The sequence below is a fragment of the Amblyomma mixtum genome, chromosome 2 (genome assembly GCF_055824585.1).
Source record: "Amblyomma mixtum isolate Tamu chromosome 2, ASM5582458v1, whole genome shotgun sequence".
NCBI lineage: Eukaryota > Metazoa > Arthropoda > Arachnida > Ixodida > Ixodidae > Amblyomma > Amblyomma mixtum.
In genome coordinates, this window is record NC_143013.1 from 195640570 (window position 1) to 195650858 (window position 10289).

The 10289-nt window shown below is 48.0% G+C and overlaps 1 protein-coding gene and 1 long non-coding RNA gene across 7 annotated transcripts; both read right to left on the reverse strand.

Annotated features, from left to right (window-relative positions):
* Positions 1–1619: 1619 nt before the first annotated feature.
* Positions 1620–2331, reverse strand: LOC149362048 (uncharacterized). The gene is made up of 2 exons (XR_016288475.1): positions 2234–2331; positions 1620–2095 (listed from the first exon to the last, which is right to left on the reverse strand). It is a non-coding gene; the product is annotated as an uncharacterized LOC149362048 (long non-coding RNA).
* An 858-nt stretch (positions 2332–3189) lies between these two features.
* On the reverse strand, positions 3190–7035 carry LOC149362049 (uncharacterized). 6 transcript variants are annotated; one of them, XM_089572906.1, is made up of 10 exons: positions 7031–7035; positions 6418–6532; positions 6192–6360; positions 5759–6131; positions 4980–5235; positions 4644–4892; positions 4414–4585; positions 4132–4280; positions 3854–4051; positions 3190–3363 (listed from the first exon to the last, which is right to left on the reverse strand). In XM_089572906.1, the coding sequence occupies exons 4-9, from the start codon at positions 5843–5845 to the stop codon at positions 3870–3872; spliced, it is 1095 nt and encodes a 364-aa protein (XP_089429032.1). In that variant the 5' UTR covers positions 5846–6131; positions 6192–6360; positions 6418–6532; positions 7031–7035; the 3' UTR covers positions 3190–3363; positions 3854–3869. The 6 variants fall into 6 exon arrangements, with proteins under 6 accessions (XP_089429032.1, XP_089429029.1, XP_089429033.1 ...); XM_089572905.1 differs by lacking the exons at positions 6192–6360; positions 6418–6532; positions 7031–7035 and having other exon boundaries at positions 3193–3363; positions 4980–5090; positions 5160–5235; positions 5759–6181; XM_089572908.1 differs by lacking the exons at positions 5759–6131; positions 6192–6360; positions 6418–6532; positions 7031–7035 and adding an exon at positions 5355–5408 and having other exon boundaries at positions 3194–3363; positions 4980–5090; positions 5160–5235.
* Between the last annotated feature and the right edge of the window lie 3254 nt (positions 7036–10289).

Consider the following 10289-nt stretch of genomic DNA (forward strand, 5'->3'; position numbering starts at 1 on the left):
GGGTAGACGACGACCAAGAGCGTGGGAAGAGTAGAAGACGACAACGAAGTTCGGACTGTGTTCTCGGTGCCGCTCGCAGCTGTTCTTTCCTATTTGTAAATATATTGAACCATTGAAATATATTGAAAAATAGTGAACCATTTCGCACCTCATTTTTGCTTCCAATGCGTCACAGCATTTACAGATTGCATGCAGACCATTTTTGGGAACGTGCTTAGTTTATTCAGTGTCTGTGTAGTAGTATAGACAAAGTCTCTGCCTGACAGGCAAGGACAAGCTCGTCCTTGTCATACCTCAGCACCATGAGAGGTTGCTCAACTATACTCACACTCACGGCCACTTACACTCATGTCCACTCGCATTCACAAGCACTCATTCACGTCCTCTCACACACTCGCACTAATGTTCACTCACATTCACAACCCGTCACCCAAACTCATGACCACTCACTCAACCGCACAAGCTTCGCTTGTGTGGTTGAAGAGCTAGGCCAAGTAGATCAGGCTCATTGCATGGGTCTGGCCCAATAAAAAAAATTATGGCCCGAGCAGAGCTCTACAGTGCACACGGCCGGCCATAGAAAAAAAAAAAACGAAGCGTCCACTGCAGTACTCGAGATCCCACCTTACGCTAGTTATTGCTGAGAAGTTGACAGTCGTGGTTTCAGCAGCAAGCATTGGAACTCTGTGTACAGAGCTCGAGCCGTGTAGGAGGCATGTCAACAGACATCTGCCTTTCTAGCTGTGGTAATGCGAAATTCGATAAAAGGATCGGACACAACTCGTATCGGTTCACTGCACCCGCGAACCTGCGCTTATGCCAACGGTGAACTAGTAAGGTGAACAACAACGAAATATTTCCATTCTCGCGCCAGCGTAATCCTCTGCGTCATTTGTAAATAGACACCGGTATGGTGCCTTATGCTACCTCGAGCGCCTTCGGCAGTGAATATGTAATTCCCTCAGCTATCAACAGAAAAAAAATAAGCACATGCAACAAACTTCACTGTCACGCGGCATTTGCCTCCAATCATGACCACTCATGCTCACAGACGCGAGTGAGGTGATAAGAGTGCACTCACGAGTGAGTGTGCCGACCCACAGTCCTTGTAAATCGTCCAAAGGTAGGCATCCTACGCACCCGAACATGGGATTTCAGCTTTCCACTGGCAGGATAAAGAACTGGATCACCTCATACCACATTTTTGCTTGCAGTGCATCAGAGCTTTTGCACATTGTAATTCATCCAGACCACTTTTTTTTGGAATGTACTAAGCTTATTCAGTCTCTGTGTAGCAAAGACTTATTTGTAATTCAACTGCTCTATAAGAGTTGGTTTAAAAGGCTTACAGAACTGTGGTGGTGGAACAAAACTTTCAGACTTCAACTAACCTGCTGATACATGAACCAACAAGGTGTGAACCTTCCACATCTTCACAAAATTTTGTTCTGCAGCTCATCAAACTGCCATACACAACTGAATCGCAGGAAATGTATTTGCCTAGCAGCGTTTCAAAATCAGTAAGTTAGGTGGCTCCATTGCTCTTTTGCAGCATAATGTATAGCTCTGTATTTCAGCCATGCGGTAAAGTACGAAAAGATGCACAAAGCCACTCAGAATAGCAGTTGTAAAATAGTTTATTGACTTGCTTAGATGTATCTGCAGAATCCTTCCGGCACTTGGTAGGTGGCCGGGATCCTGCTCAAATCTGAATGCCTGTTGGTCCGCGGGTGCAAGCACCACTCTTATCACACTTGCCTCAATTGCTCCTCTGCCAGTCAAGGGGAATGTAACTGCAGGTGCACTGAATCAAAGTTTATTCCTGCTAACAGTGTCTTGCAAGTGACTGCACAAATTGCAGAGGAGAACGGCCAGACTGTGATAAGAGCATCCCTATCCGCCAACTGGGATACGCGCTCTCTAGCAGGCAGGTTCTGCCGAGAGAAAAATCTGTGTGATCTGGCTGAACCAGTCATTTTTCTGCAAAAGATGTTGGTTGCCAAGGTGACCATTCAACAAAGGATACGTGTCTTGGCATGTCCATACAATCTGGGGCCGGGTAGACAGGAACCTGGGAATCTGTAGCTGGTTGGACCTGCATGCAAGAAACTTGTAAAAGTATGTGCTGACAAGACGTTCATGTCGACCTCCGTTACAGTAAAGGGGAAACGCACATCTTGGAGCTCGTCAGACAGTTCAGACTTTCAAACACGCTGGATGTTGTCACCCTCACCTTGGCGAAAGCCGATCGTTGGTGCTGGGAAAGCACTTATGCTGGCTTCTGATGCATCAGAGAAGGATCGCTGACTCTTGGCGCTGCTCATAACTTCCTTCTCAAACTTTCAGGTGCGCTCTGGAAAGGAAATTGGCGCATGATATTGTTCGAAAGTACGCCCCGAATTTCATTCATGCAGAAGTTACACATGTTACTCACTGAAAGTTGGAAGTGTTTGCATGGGACACAGTGTGAGTGATGTCATTGGCAGCCATTGGTCCTCATTACACTTGCAAAGTAGGATTCTGAGCCCTGCCACGAAGATGCTATGTCGGCCTCTGGTGCAGCAGAAGGGGGAACACACATCTTGCAGCTCGTCAGACAGTTCAGACTTTCAAACACGTTGGATGTTGTCACCCTCACCTTGGCGAAAGCCGATCGTTGGTGCTGGGAAAGCACTTATGCTGGCTTCTGATGCATCAGAGAAGGATCGCTGACTCTTGGCGCTGCTCATAACTTCCTTCTCAAACTTTCAGGTGCGCTCTGGAAAGGAAATTGGCGCATGATATTGTTCGAAAGTACGCCCCGAATTTCATTCATGCAGAAGTTACACATGTTACTCACTGAAAGTTGGAAGTGTTTGCATGGGACACAGTGTGAGTGATGTCATTGGCAGCCATTGGTCCTCATTACACTTGCAAAGTAGGATTCCGAGCCCTGCCACGAAGATGCTATGTCGGCTTCTGGTGCAGCAGAAGGGGGAACACACATCTTGCAGCTCGTCAGACAGTTCAGACTTTCAAACACGCTGGATGTTGGCACCCTCACCTTGGCGAAAGCCGATCGTTGGTGCTGGGAAAGCACTTATGCTGGCTTCTGATGCATCAGAGAAGGATCGCTGACTCTTGGCGCTGCTCATAACTTCCTTCTCAAACTTTCAGGTGCGCTCTGGAAAGGAAATTGGCGCATGATATTGTTCGAAAATACGCCCCGAATGTCATTCATGCAGAAGTTACACATGTTACTCACTGAAAGTTGGAAGTGTTTGCATGGGACACAGTGTGAGTGATGTCATTGGCAGCCATTGGTCCTCATTACACTTGCAAAGTAGGATTCCGAGCCCTGCCACGAAGATGCTATGTCGGCCTCTGGTGCAGCAGAAGGGGGAACACACATCTTGCAGCTCGTCAGACAGTTCAGACTTTCAAACACGCTGGATGTTGTCACCCTCACCTTGGCGAAAGCCGATCGTTGGTGCTGGGAAAGCACTTATGCTGGCTTCTGATGCATCAGAGAAGGATCGCTGACTCTTGGCGCTGCTCATAACTTCCTTCTCAAACTTTCAGGTGCGCTCTGGAAAGGAAATTGGCGCATGATATTGTTCGAAAGTACGCCCCGAATTTCATTCATGCAGAAGTTACACATGTTACTCACTGAAAGTTGGAAGTGTTTGCATGGGACACAGTGTGAGTGATGTCATTGGCAGCCATTGGTCCTCCTTACACTTGCGAAGTAGGATTCCGAGCCCTGCCACGAAGATGCTATGTCGGCCTCTGGTGCAGCAGAAGGGGGAACACACATCTTGCAGCTCGTCAGACAGTTGAGACTTTCAAACACGCTGGATATTGTCGCCCTCACCTTGTTTGGTCTAGCCTCACTGGGGACCCAGGCTGAAGCGGGACCTCCTTGCTTCCACAAGGTCCTGAAGAGAAGGCCTTGTGAAGGCCGAGGTCATTGGTGCTGGGAAAGTACTTGTGTTGGCCTCTGATGCATCAGAGAGAGATTGCCAGAGCTCGCTGCTGCTGATAACTTCTTTTACAAGCTTTCCGACATACTCTGGAAATGAAATCTTCACATTACTTCATTCCAAAAGGCTCCCCTCAAGTCACTCATTTGGGATGAAGCATAATACTTACTGTAAGTGGTAGCTGTTTTGATGGGGCACACTGTGTGATGGCCCTTTCGCGCCTTGGTAGTCTTCATCATCCAGCGTGAATTGCCTTCCTTTGTCTTCGCCTGGGACCGGTCTGCATTTTCATTGAAGTGGAGGATGGCAAGCTGCGTCCTGTAAGTTGAGGATATCGCAACGGATGGCAATGCTGCCTAATGATCTGGAGTACGTGGATGTGGTTACGTGCTGACTCTTGGAATAAACCAACTGCCTCTAGACACAGGACAGAACTACAATATAATATTACCTTGCGAGCATCCCTGCTGGAGAAAATGCCATAGACTTTGGCGCGAAGTCAATCAAGACGCTGTGGAATGCCTCCAGAGCAAACGTTTGGCCATGGGGGGACATCTGTGTGATATCCTTGAGGAGACGCTTGTCCTCAGTGATGTGCTTGAATTGCTCGTATGCCTGGGACTCTTGAGGAAAAGGTATGCTTTAAAACAAGTTCTTTAGACAAGGGCAAAAACAACTCACTGGGGTCCATCCAAACTCTTGTCTCCTCTGGCATGTCGCTGTGGAGACACCTTGGGTACAGTCCGCCATGTCCAGAGTGCTGGCTGATGACGTGATTTTTCATACTCCGCCAGATGTCGACGACCAGCTCTGCATTGCCCCCTCCAGCGCGGGCTGCCCAGTACATGTGGTTGGTAGTTGACTGAATCCAGAGGTCCAGGTCCTTGCATCCAGCCCGCTTGCTTGCCGCAGCTAGCTTTTTCTTGACACCTTAATTTTAAAAAGGCATATCAGGGAAGCCTGCAGCACATTCTGTGCAAGCAAGCATCTTTTCAATCATGCTCTCAACTTTCTTACCTTTTGAGATGTGCCAAATGTCAAAGTAGTGCTTGATCTTGGGTTCACGGGTCTGCATGTGCTTTCGTATGGCAGGGTGACGGTCAGTTGTGAGAGACCGGATCTTGATACCTGTGTTATGCATTGTCGGTGGGATAACGATAAATTGTCTACCATATAAACCTTTGTGGCATGCCATACATTTCTCCTTGAAGAATTCCAGCTGCTTGATTAGGCCTTCCTTCTCCATGTTCACGCTGGCCATTGCCTGCTCCGACTGCATGAAGACGGGTTTCAAACATTACATTCCTGTATTTCCACTCTACTTACCAACGGCTTACATAAATATTTATCACTGAATTACTGCAACAACTTTCCACAGACGTGTCTACTGACCTCCCCCAGCTGGACCTGGACCGAGTGAAGAATTCTTTTGATCTGCTCAACATGCGTGGTGTATGTCAGGAACTTGGCAGAAAACCCAGGGGAGTCAAATCGTCCATCCCCGGTGACATCAACCTCTTGGTTGTTCAACTGGTCCATGAGTTCAGCTTGTTCTTGTATCCAGATCTGTTCAAATGTTATTCCATTTCTTGACTAGCCCAGTGTAAAATTACAACTTAGTTTGATTGTGCACTACTGCAGCGGTAGTTACTACAAAACAACAAAAAAGTGATGTCAGGAGAAGTGTGTTCGTTTAATCTGAACTTCATTTCTGCCTTCTGGCTAACGAGAATTGAACTTTTTTGAAAACATCTGGTCAAGCTGGGGTAAATATATCAGTATGGTTTGTTGGTCACCTTTTCTATCGCAGGAAAAAGGAGGGCATCCTGATAGTTGTAGAAGGTCCGGTCACTTGGGACCTGCACATTCATGTGGCGCAGCATCCTCAGTGTGGAAGCTACATTTGCTCCTGAAAAGAGGAGGTGGCTGGACAGCAGAAGGTTTCCTGCTGCCCTTCCATTGATGACAGGCTGGCTGTTCCACGTCCGGACATGCTCCAGAGGACAGATGCTAATGACATTGATGAAGCTGCCTTTGGTGGTAATGGTGGTTTCACAAGGCCTCGAGCACTCTGGGCATGTCTGGAACAGCTCCCTCAGACAGCTCTCAAAGACCAAGAACTGCCGTTCTTCTTCTGGGGGGGCCGGTGTACTCTCTGCGGATGACTCACTGGAATCAGAATAGTGCCAACTGTTAGGCCCAAAACCCATGCAGCTGTGAAGAGCCCACCTTTCGGTATCGTCATGGTAGGTTGGAGAGTAGCTGGAGTCAGAGTCTAGCCTGTCACCCTGTGGAGATGTGCAGTCAAGTGGATCACTGCTGCATGTGGCCGGGACGAAGGGTGGAAGCAGCAAGGGCTCCTCTGTGACACGGCCAGGAGAAGTCGCAGCTGGCGTCACTGTAGGGAAACAAATATTTATCCACACAGAATGGACGAAATGCAATAAGGACTTACAGACAGCTTCAGATCTAGTGCTGTGTTCGACAGAACCATTGTCCTGGTACGGACCACTGCTGGCTGCAGCTGTTGAAAGCCTTGCCTCAGAGGGATCTGGTTGAAGATCCTTGCTCTGAAAGATGGTTGTACAAAGGCCGATCAGTCACTTCGGTTTACAAAGCTGGAGGTGGTGCAACATAGCATTTCAGGATTGCTCTACATTTCATGCCTTCAGTATAAATACACCGATTTGGGAACTTGATTAGTTTCTATCGGGTGCACGGCATCGTGAATCACAGCATTTACAACCAAACGCCATGTCTGCGCGAAATTTGAGCGCGAACAATGCACCGTTTTAGCCGGCGGAAGCATTGTACGGCGCGCGTAAAATTGCCGAACAAGCTGTATATCGAAGTTTCTAAGCTTATTTAGCCGACCCCACACTTACGAACGCGAAGCACGGAACACTTACTTCTTTCGCTTCTGCAAATGATGACCATTCGCGTCATGATACAGCCACGTAACTTTTAGAACAAACTATATCTTCAGCCTGACACATGTTCGAGTCAGCGATCCTACAGAATGACACTGTCGAGCCATGCTAAGAAAATTAATTCATAGAAATACTTACCAGTACTCTTTAGCGCTTCGGGGCTTGTTGCTCGGTTCCATCGACGACGGGAAGTCGAAGCGTGGGCATAGCGTTCCAACGCAGGCGAGAGTGACTCACGTCGGGCCGATGGAAAGCGCTTATCTCGAAGTGTTCAGAGCAGAAGCGGACACACTTTGGTAGCGTCTCGGTGTTATCGAGCCCCGCGCAACGTAGCCATGCACTACGTCGCGGTTCGTCCTTCGGCAAGGCGAACAAACGTAGGCCCTTGTGCCAATTTTTCTTAGTCCGATGAGGGCACAACCTCACCGCACAAACGTCCGGCATCGCGAAAATATCACTCGCGAACCGAACAACACTCGCAACAAAACGCGATGGCGTCCCACAGATCACACGAAAAAGTGTAGATCCAAGGATGTCGCAGGATAGCAAAAGTAGGAAGTGGGGCACACAGGACCTTCTGGGAGTAAGGACCACGTGCACCAACAACCGACAAGTAAAAGAAGCGAGGCGAGCGCTTCCTCGGAGCAGGCCGAAGCCACCGCGGTAGGGCGCATCACTCCTATGGCAGCAGACGAGGAGAAAACATAGTCCGGCTGCTTCGGGCTTGTTTTTTTTTTAGTGATACGCTCTATGAACCACAACTATGTCGCGGATTTATCAAATTATTGTATCCTGCGTGTCCAGAAAGAGTAATAGAAATTAGTTCGATTATTTTCGCGGTTTCCATTTCACTTCAGTCAAGTCATTGGCGAAAGCAAATAGTCCGCGCGTAATTTTATTTCTGTTGGCTTATTTTGCGGCTATATTATCTGCGAATGCAACTACTTATTCACGGAAACTTAAAAAACAAAATAAAGCCAAAGCAAAGCCTCCACAGAGCTGACTGAAAGGCACTCTACGCGTTGGTAGACTCCGCCCATCGTATGAGGCCGAATTCAAAAAAAAAAGGCGGGAGCCGGACGTTAATTAGATTTAATTGAGGAAATCGGCCACACAGGGCAATAAGTCGCAGCTCCTAAGAATGCTGGGAACGTGTACATCAAGTTCCCGCGGCAAAAAGACATGTTCAGAATCCTCTTCAGTGCACCTTTAAGCTTTAGGTGAATCAGGTTGCAGTGCTATGGAGTCTTCACCGTCCATTATGAATCGCTCGCGTCTACATCGACAGGCGAGACAGGAAAGCGTGGCCAGAGGCGGCAGTCCGCTGCCAATGAAATACGCGGCCAACACAACGCAGGGAAACGTGCGAAGCGAGCTGCTGCAGCGAAGGAACGTTCAGCCCCCAAGTTCCCAGCAACAACTCAGCGAAAAGCAGTCCTCTCGCAGTTACACATCATAAGAATTGCTTAGGTGCCCCCTAATTTTTTGTGTTTGTATTTCATGTTTTTTTGTTATACCCCTAATTTACGGAGAAATGTCTATGGGCACATGGTTTGCTCTTTGTGTGTTTGTATTTCATGTTTTTTTGTTATACCCCTAATTCATGGAGAAATGTCTAGGGGCACATGGCTTGCTCTTCAAGACGCGAGAATTTTTATCCATTAACTGTCTCTCGAATGGCGCACTCGGATACGCATTGTACTAGTTTTATTTGTGTGCATCTTTTTCATAAGATAAATATTCCTCATTCCACCAAAAAGAAAGAGATGAAGGCCTAATGAACGAAATCCTTTGTGGGAAGTGCCTGACGACAAGCACTGGTGAAACGAAAAGCAGAAAAATAGAATCACCGCAAGAACTTCGTTCAGAATTTCTTGAGGGAACGTACGGAGCTACCGGTCATCCAGATTGCAACGACCACAAAGGTACCCTGAGAACACGACCAATAATTCAGGGGGCACTTTGACTGTCTAAAGTGAGTAGAGGCGAAAGCGTTTTCCGCACCACTTTCGCTGCTTCTGTGGCACTGGTGGCGTCACATATAATTGAGTACTAATTACTAAGTTATGACAAATCACTAATTAATGCTTACTTAATGATTAATGCCTGAATACTAATTAACTGCTATAATGAATGACGCTTAAGTTTCGCCTTTAGCAGTGGAACGCGACAGCGTGTTGTAGCGCTGCCAGGGAGTCCACGGAACGCCACCACCCGTTCGGCGCGATGCCTCGCCCTTTGAACGCAACGCTTTTTGAGGAAAGGAAATGGCGCTGTAATTCTCTGTCATCTCAGTGGACACCTGAACCGCACCGTAGAGGAAGGGAGGAAGTGGGAGCGAAAGAAGGCAAAGAGGGCCCGTAATGAAGAAAATGAAAATTGTATTTGAGGAAAGGAAATTACGCAGTAACTGTCTCGCATACCTCGATGGGCAGCCGTCAAAATTCAGGGGGGGGGCACTTTTTTTACCTAAAGAGTGGTCACTGATGTGTGGTTAAGATGTCAAGCTTCGCCTCTAAGAGTGGAACGCGACAGCGTCTTGCAACGCTGCCAGGGAGTCCAAGAACGCCATCGCCCATTCGGTTCTACGCCTCGCTCGTCGGTAAATTGGTTTTGAGGAAAGGAAATGTATCAGTCTGTCATACCTCCGTGGACACCTAAACCTCGCCAGGAGGAAACGGAGGAGGATGGGAGTGAGCGAAGACACCGTATTCACTAGACGCGCCTTTGTTCATTCCAAACCATCGAGCTGGCATGGCGGAGTGGATAGCATGCTTGTCTCGCACGCCGAAGACCGTGGTTCGATTCCCGTGCTCGACCAATTTCCGACTCGGTTTTATTTATTTATATGGCCTGTCTATAAAATTTAATTAGGCTAATTGGGCAATTAACTAAGTCCCACTTGGAGCATCACTATACGATACCTTCAATTGGTTGCATGGTTGCTAGCCAAAGTACAATTGGCCACGTTTGAAATTCGCGCACATTGATGTCAAGACCGTTTCGACCAATTGAAAAGCGTGACATTTCTGTCGACAACTGCTGCTTACACTGATGAGACATTAAAGGCTTTCGCCTTAAAATTTCAGTCCTAGTTTTAAGTGCCAACTCCAAGGGCCCTTCGTGGGCGTACGAGCCCAGCGTCTTCTCTCTTGGCTACAGTGTTCTAGAACACTGTACTCTTGGCGAACCTCGGCGAGGCGCCGATGTCTGTCCGTGCTATATATCAGCGCACGGGCGCTTGCGTACGCGTCGGAAGCCGGGTACGGTTTGCAACACTCGGAGGACCGCGGGAGTCTCAGTGACTCTTTTTTTCATGACATGAGCCTCTTTCGGGTTCCCCGAACTTTTCTTCGCAGTTTAATGGGTCCTTTCAGCACCCTCCAACCCCTTTTCT